At 35.5% G+C, this 21,043-nt stretch overlaps 1 protein-coding gene across 8 annotated transcripts in view; it reads right to left on the bottom strand.

Annotated features, from left to right (window-relative positions):
* Positions 1–21,043, bottom strand: part of DOCK7 (dedicator of cytokinesis 7) — a 208,158-nt gene that overhangs the window by 21,500 nt on the left and 165,615 nt on the right. For 3 of the 8 annotated variants that reach the window (XR_007473713.1, XM_049702624.1, XM_049702630.1), the window contains 10 exons: positions 18,083–18,179; positions 15,478–15,574; positions 15,003–15,137; positions 13,380–13,532; positions 7,867–8,025; positions 7,126–7,226; positions 6,023–6,215; positions 4,502–4,645; positions 2,042–2,173; positions 468–482 (listed from right to left, as the gene is read on the bottom strand). Coding sequence is in view for 5 of the 8 variants with exons in the window: in XM_049702624.1 (XP_049558581.1) it covers positions 468–482; positions 2,042–2,173; positions 4,502–4,645; positions 6,023–6,215; positions 7,126–7,226; positions 7,867–8,025; positions 13,380–13,532; positions 15,003–15,137; positions 15,478–15,574; positions 18,083–18,179 (1,226 nt within the window). In the remaining 3 variants the exon portion in view is untranslated. Of the gene's footprint in view, positions 1–467; positions 483–2,041; positions 2,174–4,501; positions 4,646–6,022; positions 6,216–7,125; positions 7,227–7,866; positions 8,026–13,379; positions 13,533–15,002; positions 15,138–15,477; positions 15,575–18,082; positions 18,180–21,043 lie in introns of those variants that run through there. The other 5 variants (XM_049702626.1, XM_004281599.4, XM_004281601.4 and 2 more) reach the window with 3 other exon arrangements.

Here is a 21,043-nt window from a genome sequence, read left to right as displayed (position 1 = left end):
TTCTTTGTTTCTTAAAGGCATGGAAAATAATGGGATGTCTTACAATTGATGGCATCTTAGATCAGATGAAATATTTTTTATTTACACCTCTGAGCAATAACATATAAATCGACCTCTGTAAAATGAGGTGAAACAATATGGTTAAAAAAAGAAATTTGTGTGTAAATGTTGATGAAAGAAAATGCTTCAAAGGATAAAAACAAACTAAGTGATGACAAAGTGGCTCATTTACCAAAGAATCTCATTAGTGTAACATATGGATTTCCATGCACTGCCTACTACCTCTTAATAATAAATTTCTTAACATAACTTACAGTATTTTAACAAAATTTCTTTGGTTAATGAATTCAGTTGACAGCAGACAGCAACAGAACGCCCACAGCTAGCACATGTGGGCAAAGCATTGGCATAAGAAATCTGATCAAATCAATCTATTAGTGTCTTTAACTAACTAAAACATTACCTACCTCCCAGCCAGTACTCTGTATAATAAAAAGTAAAAAAAGGGCAAAGTCATAAAAAAAAAAAAAACTGTTTAAAAAGAACAAAAAAAAGCCAAAGGAAGTTCAGTAGTGTAAGGTACCATATACCATAAATTCTTCTTCGTATAGAAAACACCAGGGTACTTTAAACACCATATTCCTTCACTTAAGACCTGTGATAATATTATGAATTCCTTGTTCAAAACCCAGAAGCTAAAATTTCACCTTTTAAAACTTTAATAAGTGAAAAGTACAAATTTGGGGGAAAGAAAGCCAACTACTTGTTTCATTTGTGTCTAAATTAGATCCCTAACTAATGTGAGCTGCACTTCACTGAAGTATCGCAGGTAAATTGGAATAGACATTGAAATTTCACTCAAATGTCTTTGATACAAATGGATGAAAGTTTCTTGGAAGCTACTAGCTCTAGATGTTCCAGACCTGATGTGTAATTTGCAATTTATAGGTCTGGAAGCTGGGATGAGATTTCCTTAACAGTATATGTACAACTGATTATAAAAAGACCCAACTGTTGTGATCAAGAATCCTAATGATCTTTTGCAACTTCAACATTTTAGTAAACAATAATAAAATTCTGGCTTAACAGTATAGTGGTCCTATTTAAGACTTAAAATTTTTCAGATTATATCAATTCATCCAGAACAGCTTAGTCCATGGCAAGAAAGAGGAGGTCAAGTTGACAGACAATAAAGTAGGACTAATACCGAACGAAAAAGTGGAAAACCAGTACTCCACTTCCTTCTTTGATGATGGCAGTAGCAGACAACAGCATGGGTAGCACAGGGAAGGGAAGAGAAAAGTGGAGAAAGAGGAGCCTCGACAGGATACTTCAGAGCATTTCAATGGAGCCAGTGACTCAGCTTCAGGGAAATCAACTGCTGGTAGTCTACTTCATTTCTAAACCAAGTTTATTTTAATTTTAATTTTAGTGATAATATGTGGATTCCATGAACTATAAACAAGTACTGAAGTCATACTATTATAACTGAATAAACATGACAACCATTTATTCATTATTTTCACTAAACATTATTTTCATATTAGAAATATGTCAAAGGATGATTGAATAAAAATATATGGGAAAAACAGTTAAAAGTTCAGTTGAAATCATTAAAAATATTAGGAGTTTATTAAACTTTCACATCATTTAATAAAAAGTTAAACATAACAACTTTTTTGGCAGCAAATGAATAGAAATCAACTTAAAAATCAGATTCATAACTATAACCCACACTGTGAAACAGAAAATAACTCACAATTTAAAACAAATTTAGCAACTAGTAAAAATTCAAAAAAAGTGAAGGAAAAAAAGAGAAGCTATGTGGAAAGGTTATGATGATCATAATCTACTTTAGGTAAATTCAGTTTTGTTAATGAGTCTTGCTTTTGGCCATGAACCATCATTTTGACACTGTTCATTTGTAACCTCATTAAAATGGTCATTTCGTGACATCTAGTTTGACATTAGTACAAAGCAACACTAATGCTTGTAGACAGTTTTCTCCATTTATACTGAAGCTAGAAAGTACAATCATTACCTGATGAACAATTTTGCTGAATGCTTCTTGAAGTTTACCATGAATCGTGGATAGTTTCTTTGCATCCCGATTAGCTTCATGAATAGGAATAAGTACTTTGTAAACCTCGTTAACTGCTTCATACATGCCAGCCTATAAGAATAATAAGATATTGCTTTCTTTTACATCAATAAGAAAGTGAATTACAATTTATGAACTCACAATATTTCTACTAAGACAATACTACTGTTTTTCAATAGGACATAAAAACAAACACTACTAATTTTTAATTTGATTAAGGCCTAATAAAATAATTTTGCACAATTTAATATTATCTCTTCTAGATAGATGAATGGATATGTATGCATGTGTTTGTGTCTGTGCATTTAAAATACACACATATAATATATGCATATTTATATTTCTATATAATTTGAATTGGACATTTTGCTTTTATCTACCCAGTAATTACTTAACTAAAATAAATGTGTGTATGTGTGTGTCCTCATATACGCACGTAAACTTTTGCAGAAACTAATTCTGAGCAGAGGAATAAAGAAACCCAATTATTACATTGGTCACAGATACGCAAATATCAGATAACCTGTGGCCTCCTAGGACACTAAAATTATTAACTTTTCCAAAATATTAAATTGGCACAGGAAATCTTATTGGAACTCTCCTATGGAAAAATCTCTGATTTTTAACAAAACATAAGAAGGTTCTGAACCACCAGATTTTATTCAAGTAGGGGATAGTTGGTCAGTAGGTGACTAAGGGTTGCTCTGGTTATAATCAGAGTAAGGGACAAAATGTGTTTACACTGCTACCCACTCTCTTGCCTTTAGTAATGGATTGATGGCTGTAGTGAAGGAAAGGAGAGGTATTTTCCAAGAGCCACTGAGTTCCCACTGCCTCACACATCAGCAAACATTATTTTCCCAGGGAAAACCTATGGTTCTCATATTTTCTAGTCAGTTCACAAGAGTATATTTAAGCAACATGTAGCTGTAATAGTAAAGTATATTTAGTGTAACTAAAATGCCCAGTAATTATTTTACTTAATATTAAATAGATTAATTGAAAAAGAATGAAATTCACAATTATATGCTCTTGCAAAATATAGGCTTCTGTAATATAGGCCACTGTACCCCAATCTAAATTCACTGCTGTGAATTATTAAAATTAAACATATATACATAGAGAATGTATATTTATTAAAATATTCCATTAATACCAAAAAACTTTTTTTCCCTGCTAGTTCAGATCACTTAAATTGAAACTCAAGGAACAGAGATCCGGGGTAGGAATCAGGACAATCAAGGTCCTCAAAAACAAGAAATTTTAAAGTGGACCAATGCCTAACGTTCTTTGAATCTGAGAATCATTATTAAATGAATTGCTTCTAAGTGCCAATAATGATGAGAAGATGATAATAGCAAACACATTAAAACTTACTTGGAGCCAGGCACTGTGATAAGCACTTTACATAGGTTAACTCATTTAACCCTGATAACATTCCTTGAAGTAGGTACTACTATTAGATGCATTTAACGGTTAAGAAAAGTGAGGCACTGGTAGGTTGAGTAACTTGTGCCTGAAGTGATTTAACTACTAAGGTAGCAGAGCCAGGATCTGAATTCTGACTGTATGCCTTCTAAATCTATACCCATAACCAATATATTTCTGGGGAGGGTTAAGGCCAGGAGAAGCAATAACCAATTCCTAATAATAGTACAATGGGGAAGGTGGGAAACACTGTATATTACCTCAAGCTTCCCTTTTACCTTAACATGAACCTCACTGTCTCCCAAACCTTGGTGCTGGGATACTAAACACTCAGCAGAAAACTCACAGAAAGCAGGTGACCATATCACCATGGTTCAAGAAAGTAAGCAGGGATTTGGCTGGCTGTTTTTTCCTTCTCCAACAAACATCCCATCTCAGATCCACATGACTGCTTTAATTCTTCACATACAGATGGGGAGGGACAAGGATTAGAGTTATAGCATGGTAGGGTAGATCAGACAAGGGATCTAGGATGTAGTTCATAAAGCTCCTGATACCACTTCAATATCTACCTAATAGAACTCACTATGCAACCAATGGGATGAGTGGCCATAATTTTCCTGAGTACCACAGGCTTTCTGTTTTGCTGGGGTTTTTTTAAATTTTAAAGTTTTAGAAAATGTTTGGTGGTAAAGTTTTGTAAAGCAAGAAAAAAAAAATCTCTTACAGACGAAGTGTTGGTTCACAAACAAGCAGATGAAAAACACTGGAGGAAGTGACAGACTATTAAAATAAAAAGGAATAAGCAATGATGAATCTAGAAAGAAAATATGTTACTAGATGGTTCTTAAGGTACTTAGAGAAAATTACCATAAAGGAAAAGCAGAGTTGTAGGCAGAAAGCATAAATATACATGTCACTAATAATTAAGAAGTATGTAATTGTGGGAAGAAATGAATAAGAGTCATCTACCATAGAGAAAGAAGCAGCTGCTTGTTCCAGTAATCCCACAAGTCCTGACTCAGTAAAGTACTTTCCAGAGCAGATACCTTCTTCATCTGGAGATACCACGTCATCTGAGACTGCAGATTCTTCTAAAACATTAGATGAAATATTCTAGGAGGAAAAAAATGTTTAAGGCTTGTGAAATGGAATTAATTTCTTAACATGAAAGATGTATATGAAGAAGTAATTGATGATGAAATATAGCTACCAGCTTAAGTTTAAAAAAAAAGGGTAGTCAATGCAAAGATAAAAGACAAATCTCCAAAAACTTTTTGTACTGTGAAGATGACAATAAAGTGTAACACCACTGCTAGATAACTTTTCCATTAATAAAAAGTTGCAAGAAAGAAAATTAAGAAAAATCATGGGCTAAGGAAAATCAAAATATCACATAGAACACCTATGGAGACTTAAACAATCTTTATTTTTAATTTAATTGATCTTGCTAAAACTCTCTTTCAGGGAAAATAAGGTACAAAAATGGTCCCTTGGCTTGCCTAACATACATCAAGTTAATGAGAAAACTCAGGTATATTAAAAGCCCTCTTACCCAATGAGATTGGGATCAGCCATTATTTCTAAAAAAGAAATGATACCTACATACCTTAAATATTTGATTTGAACCTAAATATTCACAGTAGATATACACTCATTTATCAATTTCCTGAAGTAGATCTAAGGTCTTTTGTGTATGGGTCTCGAGATCAGAGTTCCATGTAATCTCTCTTGACTAAATACCCACAATGCAACCTTTATTTAAGATTTCCAGTTTTGGTTTCTTTAGAGTAAAAACTTGAAATTAAAAGATTATCAAATTATCCTAGACTTCTCGGAGCTTTTCCCCCATTCTTTCTTTATTTGTCTGATCTCTTTGCAAAACATTCAACTTGGTTTTCAGAGAAACAATAACTTACTTTCTAATTGCATTTAGATTTATCAGAGAACATAATATTTAATTAAATTTTGTAACTTCCCAAACCTGGCCTTAACAGGTTTTAAGAAAAGCAAAGCATAACTAACTCTTGGTAAGCAAAGAATTCAACTAGTGGGTAAGGGGGATGTAACCGTACTAGAGCATAAGCTATCATCTCTGAGTCATATATTAGCATATTTATACAGGGAATGGAGAATGTTGGTTTACCTGGTATTTTAATTAAAAGCCAATTAAGAGTTTCCACTGAATTCTGATTCTCAATATCTTGAATGTATTTCATAGATGCTACAAAGTCCACAGCAGTATAGGCAAAGAGAATAAATGTACACAGCACTGATAATGCAGAGGTAAGAAAATGTGGAAGAGAATTAACGAGAAATACACTTTAAAAATGTATTAATGAAAGTGACAGTGAAATGTTAATTCATCTACTGAAGTATCACCTTCAGTCTTTATGCTTTCCTTACAAGCTGAATGAATCTAAACACCAGTGAGAAAAGTTAAATCCAAAAAAGGACATACCTTGATTTAATGTCAACCTGGCAGATTCCTACCTGAAACGTTACACATCCCACAGGAAGATATTTCCGGTCCTCCAGCATGCTCAGATATTCAGCAACAAGTGCTGCTGAGTGAACGAGGCACTGGGCAGCTTCAGCATGATTGCTGCGTTCCGAGTGTTTGCCAGCCATGTTCTGCAACCAGGTCAGCCGCAGGTCTGGAGAGGTCTGGTACCCCTTGGCAATTCTAGTTAGAACAGAAATTCTTCTCAATTAGCATTTGCTTCCCAAGCTAGAAGGGAGTTCAAATTGCTTGTTCAGTGTTTAGGTTTCTGTTATTGAACACAACCTATTAAGACAAGTTTTTGGGTGGTATGAAAATGTCTTTGAGTATGCTTAGAGAAACAACTGTGGGCCAATGGAACGGTAATATCAGTTTTTTGCAGTGGGGGACTAAAAAAAGGACATTTTATATGAAAATCTGGACACTAAGGAAACAATCAGTAAGGGAAAAACTGGGGGAATTTACATGTTTATTATGGGAATACAAACAAGTTTTCTATTCAAGGAAAAAAATTTATAAAAGATTGTTTCACTGTATCATTTTTATTTTAAAGAACATATTTGTTTTTGTTTTACTTGTGCCTTTAAGGAACTCCAAAACTGTAAAAAGAGAAGGTCATATGGCAAAGAAAAAGTCAAGTTTTACTTACATCTTTTAAGATACAACAGGAATTACAAAATTCTCAGAATACCCTATAAATATTATCCTATAGACAAAACCATATTTAAAATCAGCAAAATTAATATTGTAGTAAAACGTTAATACACTGTATTTTCTTCCTAAAGAACTTTTACATTTAAAATATGGATCTTGGGCCTTCCTAGGAAATCTAGGGCCCAGGATGCCAAGGTGTTAAATGTGTCATTACTTTAAATAATCCTCTTGTTTTTGATAATCAATAAATATACCGAACAATTATTCATAGTTCTTAAAAGAAGTGACACAGGGGATCTGATAAAGCACATTTTGACTTTTCAATTACCGTTAGAAAACGACAAATAAGTTTTGTATTTTTTTTAATCTCATGTTTTTTGTGTATCGTACTAATTTAAGCCACATTATACAAGGTATAAGTGAATCAAACAAATGTTACCTGTACATTAGATCAATCAACATTTCAGGATCCTCCTGGTGTTCCTTCATTTTAACAGTATCAGAAAGGATCATATGGAGATTGAAAACCAAATCTTGGACCTGTAGCAGAGAATTGTATGAAAAACATCCATCCATTCACATCATTAAATTAATTTGGAAGATATTTCAGATAAGCATCTAAAGATTTCAAAACAATATGATTTTGATATAGTTCTAAAGAGTCTGGGTATGCTGGGGTAAGATGAGTGAAGGGTGGTAAACTTTATACAAATTGCTCAGCAGACTGTTTTTTCAGTTCTCTCACCCAGAAACAAGTAGAAATGTAAGTAGAAATAAAATACATATAGGGATATAGGGAATACAGGAAAAGAACACAAAAGGAAATCTTCTCCTATGTTTCAGATTTTCCCAAAAGGTAGTTTGTAGAAACTTTAGTGTTTGAGGCAAATTACATTAATCAGTGGGAATAGTTTCATCATAAAGCTTTTTTTGTCCATACTGCCTAAGTCTAATATTATTTTGGTACAAATTCACAGAATTAAACACCAAAGATATTAACCATTCTGAGAAGAGAGGGTGGCTTATTAAAACAAAGAGATTCAGCCCTATCTATCACACACATGGATGAAAGAAAAATATAGGTTCCTCCAGTTAAAACCAAAGTTTGATCTAACAATTTGGAAAATGCCTATTTACAATTCCTATTTCAGTTAATGCTCTAAAAAGTAGCATTTCTGACCTGATCAGGAAATGTTGTCTCCCTCAATTCCAAGTCTTCTTCAGCATATGTCAGTATAGTCTTTAGAGAACGTCTTAAGAATTCTTCATTAAAATTCTGAGATGTGCCCACCAAGGAAGACAGTGACATGGTTACCTGCATTTTAACCCTGGCAAAGTTCTGTAACAGAGAAATTGCCAGGTAAACATTTAATACAGGAAAGCTTAAAGTGAAAAAGTATATATTTTTTTACTTCCTAAAAGGAAAAGGTTAGTAAAAAAAATACCATTCTATGCAAAATATTTTTGAAAAAGTAATGAAATGTTTATATTGAAATCTTATTTATTTATTTTTTTTGCGGTACGCGGACCCCTCACTGTTGTGGCCTCTCCCGTTGCGGAGCACAGGCTCTGGACGCGCAGGCTCAGCGGCCATGGCTCATGGACCTAGCTGCTCCGTGGCATGCGGGATCTTCCCGGACCGGGGCACGAACCCGTGTCCCCTGCATTGGCAGGCGGACTCTCAACCACTGCGCCACCAGGGAAGCCCTGAAATCTTATTTTTAAAAGGACATAAAGCTTAGAATCTTGCTGTAATAACAGCCTACAAAACAGAGTAAAAAATAAAAATTGTGTGTTAGACTTGAATTAGAAGTTGTGCCTAGACTTTACATTGATCTACTATGAGGTATATATTATTAATAATAATACCATTTTTACAGATGGGTTAAAGAACTTGACCAGCATCACAAAATTCTTAAGTGTTAGATGCGGTCTTTGCATTCTAGCCCCTTTCATTAGGTCCACTGCTATGAAAAAATAACTCACATCCTGTATAAAGAAACTTAAAGGTAGAATCTTTGGAGTGATGCCTATAAGAGCTTACACTCTTCCTTTTCTAGTGAAAATTCATTTCTGTTGCACCATTCCCCACTGTGAAACTACTCTTAAGAGTTTATCAGTGACAACGTAGTAATCGCCAAATCCAAGATAGTTTTTTGTCAATATTCTACTTGACATCTCTGTATATTTAAATGTATTGATTACTTTTGCCTTGAAAATTGCCTGCCTTATCTTCAATGGTACCACCTTATCCTGATTTTTCTATTCTTTATCCACTCTTTTTCTGTCTCCTTTATTCCTCAGTTGCCCTTCTTAAATATCAGTGTTCCCAAAGATTCTGTCAAGAGACACTTCTCATACTCTAAACAGCCTCATCCATTTTTCTGCTTTGGACCAGTACAGATACATGTCTGTGTCTTCAGTTCATATTTCTCTCTTGAGCTCCAAGCTGTTATATTTTACTAGATGGTTCCTTATGAATGTCGCATGGGTACCTCAGTTTTAACACTTCTGAAATACCTTCTTGGTACTTCCCTGCTGGCGCAGTGGTTAAGAATCCACCTGCCAATGCAGGGGACATGGGTTCGATCCCTGATACGGGAAGATCCCACATGCCGTGGAGCAACTAAGCCTGTGTGCCACAACTACTGAGCCCACGTGCCGCAACTGCTGAGCCCGCGTGCTGCAACTACTGTAGCCTGTGCACCTAGAGCCCATGCTCCGCAACAAGAGAAGCCACCGCAGTGAGAAGCCCGTGCATTGCAATGAAGAGTAGCCCCTGCTCACCGCGACTAGAGAAAGCCCGTGCGCATCAACGAAGACCCAACACAGCCAAAAACACAAAGAAAGAAACAAACAAAAAACACCTTCTTTTCCTATTGATTAAATAAATGGTGCTACTATTCTTGTAATCAGTCACTCAGGCCAAAAATCTAGGAGTCATTCCATTGTCATTCTCCCCTCTCATTATTCATACCATAAATCCAATCCACACTATGCTCTAATCTGTTCCAATCTGTTCTTTCTCCATTCCCAATGCCATTTCTTTAGTTTATGCCCTTACCATTACTGTAATAACTTCTTAATCAATCTTTCGGCCTTTTTCTCACCCCTTTTTCTCTCTCCCTGATGCTGTAAGTAGCATCAGGTAAATTTTTGTAAAATGTGAATCTGAACATGTCAGTCTTCTTCTTAAAATACTCCAATGGCTGTTCACACCTTTGAAGATAAAATTCGAATATTTGACCAAGTAAATATGTCAAACTATATGGTGGGAACTGAGAGTATAGTGAGAAACAGTGTCTGCCCTATGACAGCTTAGTACAGACATTTCAATTACAATTTTATCTCTTATTACTCTCCCTCTGAGCCATAACAATTAAGAAGTGCTAAAAAAGTTTCCTTCTCTGCCTGTTTTCTACTCTCATCTCAATGCCTTTCTAATTATCTATGTGCCATTTTCTTTACCTACAAAGTTCTACCCACCTACTTACCCATCCGACTGGGCAATTCTTCATCTTTAGTTCAAGCATCTCCTCTTTCTGAAAACTGATCTTTGAGAGCATAAGCTCTTCTTTTTTCCAACGTCATTTTTTTTTTGAGCATAAGCTCTTTTTCTCTGTGCTTACACAGTCCCCTGTGCTTACCTCTCATATTAATAGCAAACACTTATTGAGCATTTGCTTAGAGCCAGTTACTGACATAAATGTTTTACTTAATTTATATAATCCCCACAAAACCATGTGAAGTAAGTACTTACAATTATTAGCTGAACATTACCTGTTCATCTCCTACCCTAGTAGATGTTAAGCTATTTGAAAATAAGGACTGTCCTTTTATCTATGTTTGCCTAATGCCTAACACAGTACCTAGAACACAATTTAATACTTACTTCTACTAGTATTTCTTGATTCTATAAACTATATAAAATCACTGCCAGTTAAAAAACTACCTATTCCTTTTTAGAGGCACTACCTCACACTAAGATGATAAATCACCTATTTTCATCCTATTATATAAAGCTTTCCTAAAATAACAGAAGACTGAATCAAGAAAACTCCAAGTGTAGTCAAATTTTAGGGACTTTATTTCAAAAACTAAACAAGATCCATAAAGTAACTAGATTCTTCTGTTCTGAATTAGGAAAGAGGACTTGGCTTCCAGTGAAAATAGGATAGTGAGAGACAGCAAGTTCCTACTTCTCCTGGATTTCATATAAAAATAAAAGATGGGGGGCTTCCCCGGTGGCGCAGTGGTTGAGAGTCCGCCTGCCGACGCAGGGGACATGGGTTCATGCCCCGGTCCGGGAAGATTCCGCTTGCCGCAGAGCCGCTAGGCCCGTGAGCCATGGCCGCTGAGCCTGCGCGTCCGGAGCCTGTGCTCCGCAACGGGAGAGGCCGCAACAGTGAGAGGCCCGCGTACCGCAAAAAAATAAATAAATAAATAAAAGATGAACAGAAAAAAATCCATAAACTCTATTTCAGCAAAATGAGGAGACATACATAATCCATATATTAGAAAAATGCATAAGGGTTGCCACGACAAGCAAATAGGAAGCAGATTCAATGGAAGGCAAGGAGGGGATAGTAAAAAGTGAGGAATCCTAGGGTGCAGATTTAAGAAATAATCAGAAAAATACTTCTTTTAAATAAGAAACTCACTTTGAAGTGATTAAAAACTATCTGTCTTGGAAACAAAATGACCTAAAAAGCTGGAGGGACTGGTTACAAATAGATTGACCAGAAACTTTAGGAAGTTAGGTAAGATGTGCATACAACAGCAAAATCCCATGACAGACACATTCCTGAAGGAATGTCTTATAAATACCTGGGCCAATATAAACTATCTCATTCTATGTAGAGTAACAAAAAGGTAAAGAAGATCAGTGAAACATCAGGTAAGAAACACTTAATAGGAAAATATGGTCATGAAACAGATGAAAATTCTAATAAAATATTTTACCTTAAATTATAAAAAATTTATGAAGCCATTCACTTTAGAAAGGAAGAAAAATGGCAGAAATAAAAGAACTCAAGGAAAGCCACTGTGATAGCTAAGACTTTCTTTCACCCCCCCACCAAGAACCAATATTCACTAGCTTGGTGGCAATACTTCCTCCACTGAGAATGCATGATTGAAGAAATAGAGGGCTGAAGGTATTATATAATTATAAAGGTAATCATTAGAACAATACAAACTTTCTTAAATATAATAAAGACTACACCAAAAAAATAAGGTGAACAGACCATAAGTGCAAGATGAAAACAACCAACAAATTTTTTTAAGGAGAGAGGTGGGGAAGCATAACAAAATAATACAACACAACTCTAGGACGTATCTGATAGAATAACAAGTATGAAAAGGTTTAATTCAACTTAGAGACTGGATTACAAGGCAAAACCCAACTCTATGTTGTATATGAGAGGCATGTTTAAAATAAAGTGATTCAAAAAAGTGAAAACGAAAGGATAGGCAAAGGTAACCGAAGACACGTTCAAATTAAAAAGAAAGCAGAGGTATCTTAATACCATACAAAGCAGAATTCAGTCCAAAAATATAAAAATTTTAAATGAAACCAATTCAGGGTCTTTTTCAATTCTAAAGGGAATAATTCATAGTAAGATATAATAGCTATGAATAGTAGTTATAAATATACCAAATAGTTATGAATATCAATTTACCAACAAAGACCTAAAGGAGAAAGAGACAGTGTATAGGCTTTAAATCATCTCCTTCAGTCCACCAAATGGACCAAAAATAAAGAAAAACAGAATAATGGAATTAAAAGGTATATCTGTTTAACTCAATATTCTGAAAATAAAGAGTACCCCTTCTTTTTAAATGCTTGCATAACATTCATAAAAACATTATATGATTGGACACACAAACACACACATCCATACTACCAAAAAGGAGACATAGTATATTAATTGTATGACCACTTTGCAATAAAACTAAAAATTATTAGGAATTCTCTGGCGGTCCAGTGGTTAGGACTCCACACTTTCACTGCTGAGGGCCCGGGTTCAATCCCTCGTTGGGGAACTAAGATCCTGCAAGCTGCAGCACGGCCAGAAAAAAAGAAACAACTAAAAATTATCATCAAAACTTTAAAACTTTGGGTTAAAAAGAAAATATAAACTGAAATTACAAATATCTACAAACCAAGAATACTGAGAATACTACATATCAGAACCAATGAGACACCAAAAACAGTGCACGATGGAATATTCTAGACCTTAAATACTTACATGAGTAAGAATAAATGAACTAAACACTTGACTCATAAAGTTAGGAAAAATAAAACACAAATCTATTATCAAATAAAAAACATAAATGAAAACATGGAATTCTTCAAAGACTGGCATATAATCATAAAATATCAAGCCAAGATATTTAACTTTTAATTTTCCTTATGACTTTCATTTCACTTAATGATAATAATTAAAATTTACAATAGCTCAACATTTATATTCTAAATCTGTACTACTACACATTATTTTTAGTATAGGAAGTAAAACTGAAGATTTGGACTTTTATAATATGTCCACAGAATGAGAAATAGAAAGACAAATATTAGACTCAAAACATAGCAAAAAAATTCCATGCTCCCCCTGAACCCTTTTAATAGTTATCTACAGAAGTTATATTTCCTAATGAATCAAAGATACAATCCTGAGATGAAACACTTACATTCCCAATCTCAAAGTTCTGTCTCATAAGTAGGTAAAGGGAGGCACTAGCATGTGACCGTATTGTACCGATGCTACTGCTACAGTGCCGGAGAAGCCGGAGGCATAAATCAGCACACTGCTCTGTCTCCTCTTCAAACAAGAGTTCAGGGAACTGTAAAGAAACAACACCAACACTGAATTTATGCAATAAAAGTTCCAGAGGTATGTCAATATAGCCTGATGTGGAGACTTGTTGGTGTAGCCCAGGAATTAAAAGAATGTTAAGAGGGCTTCCCTGGTGGCGCAGTGGTTGAGAGTCCACCTGCCGAAACAGGGGACACGGGTTTGTGCCCCGGTACGGGAAGATCCCACATGCCACGGAGCGGCTGGGCCTGTGAGCCATGGCCGTTGAGCCTGCGCGTCTGGAGCCTGTGCTCCGCAACGGGAGAGGCCACAACAGTGAGAGGCCCACATACCGCAAAAAAAAAAAAAAAGAATGTTAAGGGACAATATTTACTAATGGTTAATAACATGGCCCACAGAGCCAGATAGACTGGGTTCGAGTATGGATTACACTAGTAATACGGTCTTGGACATATTTTCTCATCCTTAAAATGGGCCTAATAATGTTATCTATGTGGGACTGTATGACTACCTTAGATTAGATAATGTGCATTAAACACTTACTACTATAGTAACTAACATAATAATTCTGTGAAATGTTTTTATTATCACAAAATAGTATATAAGTTATTTTCATTGGCTAAGTTTCATCAACAGCTCTGCATTCCATCTTATAAGATGACTAAGATGAAATAGCTACCTTCAAGTATTAAGCATACACATACACATTTCCAGAGGAAAACAAACATAGGAAATAAATATTTGAAGTAGTTGAACAAACAGCAGAAGCACCTTCCTTTCCATTTACCATAGGATAAGCTAATTTCAACAGACTGAACAACTTATACATTGAATTCTTGATAAATCAAGTCAATAAGGGACAGCCAAAATAAGATGAAGAGAAAACACAAAAAGCCCCATATTTAAAATAAGCTATTGGGCTTCTCTGGTGGTGCAGTGGTTGAGAATCCGCCTGCCAATGCAGGGGATACGGGTTTGAGCCCTGGTCCAGGAAGATCCCACATGCTGCGGAGCAACTAAGCCCATGTGCCACAACTACTGAGTCCACACACCACAACTACTGAGGCTGTGCGCCACAACTACTGAAGCCCACGTGCCTAGAGCCCGTGCTCCGCAACAAAAGAAGCCACTGCAATGAGAAGCCCACGCACCGCAATGAAGAGTAGCCCCCCCTCGCCATACTAGAGAAAGCCCGCATACAACAACGAAGACCCAATGCAGCCAAAAATAAATAAATAAATTTATTTAAAAAAATAACTAAAATAAAATAAAATAAGCTAGTAATTTCAGGCCCTTCTCCACATCAGAACTACTCTTAGAAATTCCAAAAGGTAAGTAGTAGACAAAAGGCAAAGAAGAATCATGAGTCTTAGGTTATTACTAAAATTTTAACTATAAGTATATTTAAAATATGATCAATGTATGTGTCAAATGATCTTAGACAATGTTAATAAAGAAAGCAAAGTCTGACAGGACAGCAGGTACAAAAATAACCCACCTTTGAAACCAGGGCTCTCTGGGTAGCAAAACAGTGTTGTAGATAAACTGCACTTTGATTACAGGCCATGCTATGTAGTAGCACTTTCAGCACCCCACCAAGGATGCTCTCTTTGGATTCTGTTACAGAAACTGTCTGCAATTTAAAAATAGATAAATAAAATAGAGATGTTAACTGCAATTTGGTTCGAGAGATAGAATATGTATAAGTAACAAATAAAAATTTTAATAGGAAAAAGATAATGTAAGATCTAGGAAGACATCAAGGAAAAGAAGCTGAGATGGATTTGCATAAAAAAAAAAGAGGTGGAGGAGAATGAATAGGTTTTAAATGAGAAAAGAAGAGGAGCAAGGACATAACTTCTAGGATCTACTGATATTTAAATGTAACTATATGGTTCAATAAATACTTTTTCCCCCCAACCCTAACTTATCAAATCTATACTACTTTAAATTCCTCTAATTTGTGTCCTTACCTGGACAACAATCTCTAATGTATCCAAAATGATTAGATTTGCTTCAGTAGCCAGATTTCCATCAATCAGTGCTTCATGTTCAATCTCTGCTCTTGACCTAATACAAAATATTATAAGAAATTATATTTATCTTTTAGAAAAGCCAATAGATCTGCAATTCAGAAAAGACTTAAAGATGCACAGAAATAAAAAACCTTGGAACCTTTTGCTTTTTCAGGGGAACCATTTTTCAATATTTGCCTGAATGCAAAGTTACAAGAGAATAAGGAAAAAGAGTATTTTGCAGATTTTAAAATGTTTTGTTTTAACCTACATTTTTTTCAACCATGCCAATACAGACTTTCTCACCCCATTACAGTGCTACAGTGCCACTAAAGGCATAAATATTTAGTTTTCAGAGATGCAGCAAACACAGGAAAAAACTTTTATTCTGAATGGTACGTAGACACTAGGTGGTGCTATGTGGGCTTGTATTTAGAGCTGCTTTCATGTAAAGCAACATTCAAAATGTTTAGTATTCATACTACTATTTCAAGGATTTTCAACATATTTATTTAAGATAAAAGATCTTTTTAAAAATAAAGTTTTGTCTAATTTCCCCAAACTTTTGATACAAAAATTTTAATACAGAAAATGATTTAACTCTTCAGTGAGACTCTGGATGACACTCATTAGAAATAAAACAACTTGATGTAATGAAGTGGTTTACTTGAATACTAATATTTACAAAAGTATTATTTAATGAAAATAAAAAACTTAATAACTATATATGATTTATGAGTAAAGACATTTGTTTTAGTTGCAATACATATACAGAAACTATATATTACATCCAAGTAGACAAAAAACACATAAATCAAAGCAAAAATAAAAGGATATATTAAATGCTAACTTTTCCAAGTTCTTAGATGTTAAAGTCTGAATCTTTATTACTGTCGCTAAAGAGAACAGTCCATGAATTTACATTTACAAATTAAATTTAAGGAGAAAATACAACACAGTTAGAATTAAATTGGACAACAAAATATATAATGTTCAAACTTAAAATTCCAGCAAGATTTTGTGAAGAAACATGACAAAACAAGATGGTTAAACAAAAAGAATCACGAAAACACCAAAAAAAAAAGGGCTCCCTTAAAACATAGTAAGATAAGCAAAGAGAACACATTATACAAATGCAGAAATAAAGCAACATACTAATAGCATAGTATCTTGGTGATTTTTGATTTCTAAAAAACACAACATGTGGAAAAATAATAAAAGAAACGAACATGGACAGAGAGGACAGAAATGCAGAAACTCAAACTTTAAGAATTTTTAACACAGTTATATTCAGTATCTGCATTCCCTGCCAAATTCATACATTGAAAACCTAATGCCCAACGTAATGGTGTTAGGAGGTGCAGTTTTTGGAAGGTGATTGGATAATCAGGGCAGAGCCCTCGAGAATGGGATTAGTGCTTCTATAAAAGATGCCCCAGGGAGTTTGCTTGCCCTTAAACCATAAGGGGACACAACAAGAAGTCTGTAACCCAGAAGAGGGCCTTCACCAGACACCAAATCTGCTGGCGCCATGATCTCGAACTTCCCAGCCTCCAGAACTGTGAGGAATAAATTTCTGTTGTTTAAAAGTGACACAGCATGTGGTATTTTGTCATAGCAGCCTGTAGAGACTAAGGCAGTTTCTGACAATGCCAAACTCATCTATATGGTACTGACCCTGCTGCTTCTCTCTCTGCTGGCTCTCACAGGGACTTGCTTCCTGATTTTACTGTCTGAGAGCTAATATTTCTTGAAGTTCAACTGTGAGAATCCTCTAAAGCTTGGGCTGAAGATGGTTCTCAGATAGGGTGGCCAACCATCCAGGTTCACCTTAGGACAGGACTGGAAGGTTCCCTGGGACGTGGGACATTCACTACTAAAATGAGGGGTACTAGGCAAACCCAAATGAGTTGGTCACCATATGCTCAAAGCTGTGGGGGCCAATCAAGTTACTTGAGGGCTAACTTGTAATTACAAATTATCAGGAAAAAATATTAGCCGCATGACACCTGAAATGCCAAGTGTCAAGCTGAGCAACTTTACCTGTGGTTACCTGGGCAGTGAGAAAGGTTTACTTCCAGTTCCCCTTAGGCTGAAGATGCAGTCCTTTAGGATTGTTTTTGGCGGTAGAGTGGTCAGTTACTGTACCTAGTTTGCCTCCATGCTAGAAACAGAAGACTTGTAGTGTTTTGTCTTTCTTTATATTTTAAGCTTTAACAGGGCAAAGATTAGTTTTCTAATTTTTTGTAATCCTTGAAATATTTAGTTCAGTGTGACACCCAAAATATATTTAAAAAATAGTTGCCGAATGCATTTTCCAAAGGGGATTGTTGGGGGAAAATAGAGTAACATGTGAATATGTAACCTTTTGTTTTACTATAGCATATGAAAATTTCTTCCCTCAAATCATTTTTAATCTAAAATTTAAAAATAAAATATAACTATTCTGTCTTCTAAGATTTGAATGCCTAATATATAAAAAATAACACTAAAAGTAATCATTTTCCTCTGTATTTGAAACTCAACAAACCCATCAGTAAGATAAAACAGAAGGTTATATTACTTGTCAAGCTTCTCAGTGTTTTGACGCCAGTGAGTCATATCCTTCCTCCACCTCAGATTTTCTTGACTCCCAAAGGCACTTCCAGATGGGCTTCTCTCTGCCAAACAAATTTCAAAACCTTTTTTTAATGTTATTTCAGTCAGATCACATGCATGTATATTTGCAAACATATAAGAAATCCTACATAATGTTATTAATTTTATACACAGCCACCTTATCCTCAGTACAAGTGGAAAAACCAGACAATGATTTTTATTAAAAATTTTCACAACAGTTGCAGAAGAAATATATTTGCTAAATGTAATATTAAAAAACTGAGCACGCTTTTAAATAAGCAAACTTTCTAATACTGACTCCCAAAATCCTAACCATGGTTTATAAGACCATGCATGATATGATCTTATTTCCTCCCACTCTTGTTTACACTACCATTATTGTGTGTGTGTGTGCGTGTAGTTTCACTACATATGCTACTGATTTAGGATGTGTGCAATGGTGGTTGTTCCTTTTACCTGATTGTTTTTCCCACAAATTTTCACTGGCCAATTATTCATCACGTCTGCAGAAAGGCCTTCCTCAACTCTCTACCACTTCCTTTCCTCTTAATTTACTTTCTTTCTCTCCATAGCACTTATGACCACAAGAATATAAGCTACTTAAGAACAGAGATTATGTCCATTTTGTTCACCCCTTTATGTCAGGTACTGACAAAGTGTCTGGCACATCCTGAGAACTCAATAACTTTTTGTTTAATAAATAAATTAAGAAGGATTGAGGGGCTTTACTGGTGGCACAGTGGTTAAGAATCCGCCTACCAATGCAGGGGACACGGGTTCGAGCCCTGGTCCGGGAAGATCCCACATGCCGAGGAGCAACTAAGTCCGTGCGCCACAACTACTGAGCCTGTGCTCTAGAGCCCGCGAGTCACAACTACTGAAGCCCACGCACCTAGAGCCCGTACTCTGCAACAAGAGAAGACCCCCGATGAGAAGCCCGCGCACCACAACGAAGAGTAGCCCCCACTCACTGCAACTAGAGAGTAGCCCCTGCTCACCACAACTAGAGAAAGCCCAGGTGCAGCAACGAAGACCGAGCGCAACCATAAATAAATAAATAAATAGATAGATAAATAATTTTTTTTAAAAAAGGGTTCATAAAGTAATTATTTCTTTTGGTCCACAGAAGGCAGGACAGGAGGAAGATAGGGGCTTTCTCCCAAGCGGTTTCTAGGATGGAAGGCAAAATGAATGGTACGGGCTCCTTAAGGGGCAGCAGCAATAGAACTGATTCATACCAATCCAGCAGAAGTGGAGAAGGCATTGAGAATTGTGGAGAAATATAAACAATAGAATCAAGTCATGACTTCAAGCTTTCAACTAGAAAACTAATGCTCCTTTTTGAAAACCATGAGACTTTAAATTGGCTGGGAAAATGGAAAGAAAAATGAAAGTAAAAATTCAGAGTTCAAATAGAAATTTTAAAAATACTGAGAAACAAATATAATTTGACACACAATAAAGGACGCGTCTGGATATTCCTTCTGCTTTCTCTCCCTTCCGTTCCCTTTCTTTCTCTCTTTACCTCTTTGATTTTGAAACCTCTGCCTTTAAGAAATTTTGTGAAAGAAAGCAAAAAGATATGTCTATATTAAGACAGTTAACAAAATAAGTGTGAACTCTTTTCATTTTTATCATTAACTTTTTTTCCATGAAATTGTCTCTCATCTCCTTAGTTAAGAATGTCTATCATTAGATGAACTAGCTTATTAAGTATCCAAATATATAAGAATTGCAAAGGTTTTAATTTTTCAAAGACAAGAACTTCTTTTTTTTAAATTGAGATAAAATTGACATATAACATTATATTAGTTTCTGGTGAATAATATAATGATGCGATATATGCACATACTACAAAATGATCATCACAACAAGTCTAGTTAACAACCATCACCACACATAGCTTCAAATATTTTTCTCTTATGTTAAGAACTTTTGGGCTTCCCTGGTGGTGCAGTGGTTAAGAATCCACCTGCCAATGCAGGGGACACGGATTTGATCCCTGCTCTGGGAAGATCCCACATGCTGCGGAGCAACTAAGCCTGTGCGCCGCAACTACTAAGCCTGTGCTCTAGAGCCCACGAGCCGCAGCTACTGAGCCCACATGCCACAACTACTGAAGCCCGTGCGCCTAGAGCCCATGCTCCGCAACAAGAGAAGCCACCGCAACGAAGAGTAGCCCCTGCTCGCCGCAAATGGAGAAAGCCCGTGCATAGTAACGAAGACCCAATGCAGCCAAAGATAAATAAATAAATATTTTTTTTAAAAAAAAGAACTTTTAAGATGTACTCACTTTGCAACTTTCAAGTATACATTTGTTAACTAGCGTCACGGTGCTATAAGTTACCTCCCTGGTACTTACGTATTTTATTACGGTGAGTTTGTACCTCTTGATCCCCTACACCCATTTTATCCATCCCTACCCACCACCTCTAGCAAACACCTATCTGTTCTCCGTATCTATGAGTTTGGGGGGTGGGGGTGGTTTTTTTTTTTTAAGATTCCACATATAGAACTTCGTTTCTTACATTTAAACAGTGGTAGCTGTCCAAAGGCCACAAGATTAAAAATGCAACAAACATATCGGTAACAGCTCCACTCTCCAACAGTAAGCCGCAGAAAGAGCTACTGTATAATATAAAGAACGCTAAATTGGCAGTCAAAAGATCTTGGTTCTATCAGTTTATAATCTTAGGCAAGTTATTTACCTCTGTGAGTTTTATTTTATCTTAAAGATGAGGATAATTATTCATTAGGCTTTGGTAATAATTAAATGACCTAGAAAGTTAATTTCCATACTTTATAGAGGGTTGTTGTACATACTAAAAGAGTTAAAAGAAAATCAATAGGTACATTGTAAACTGTATATAACTGAAGTGAAAAAACAGTGCTCTATTAATTCCAA

This window comes from Orcinus orca, chromosome 1 (genome assembly GCF_937001465.1).
Source record: "Orcinus orca chromosome 1, mOrcOrc1.1, whole genome shotgun sequence".
Taxonomy (NCBI): Eukaryota; Metazoa; Chordata; class Mammalia; order Artiodactyla; family Delphinidae; genus Orcinus; species Orcinus orca.
This window is presented reverse-complemented; position numbering and strand designations above follow the sequence as displayed.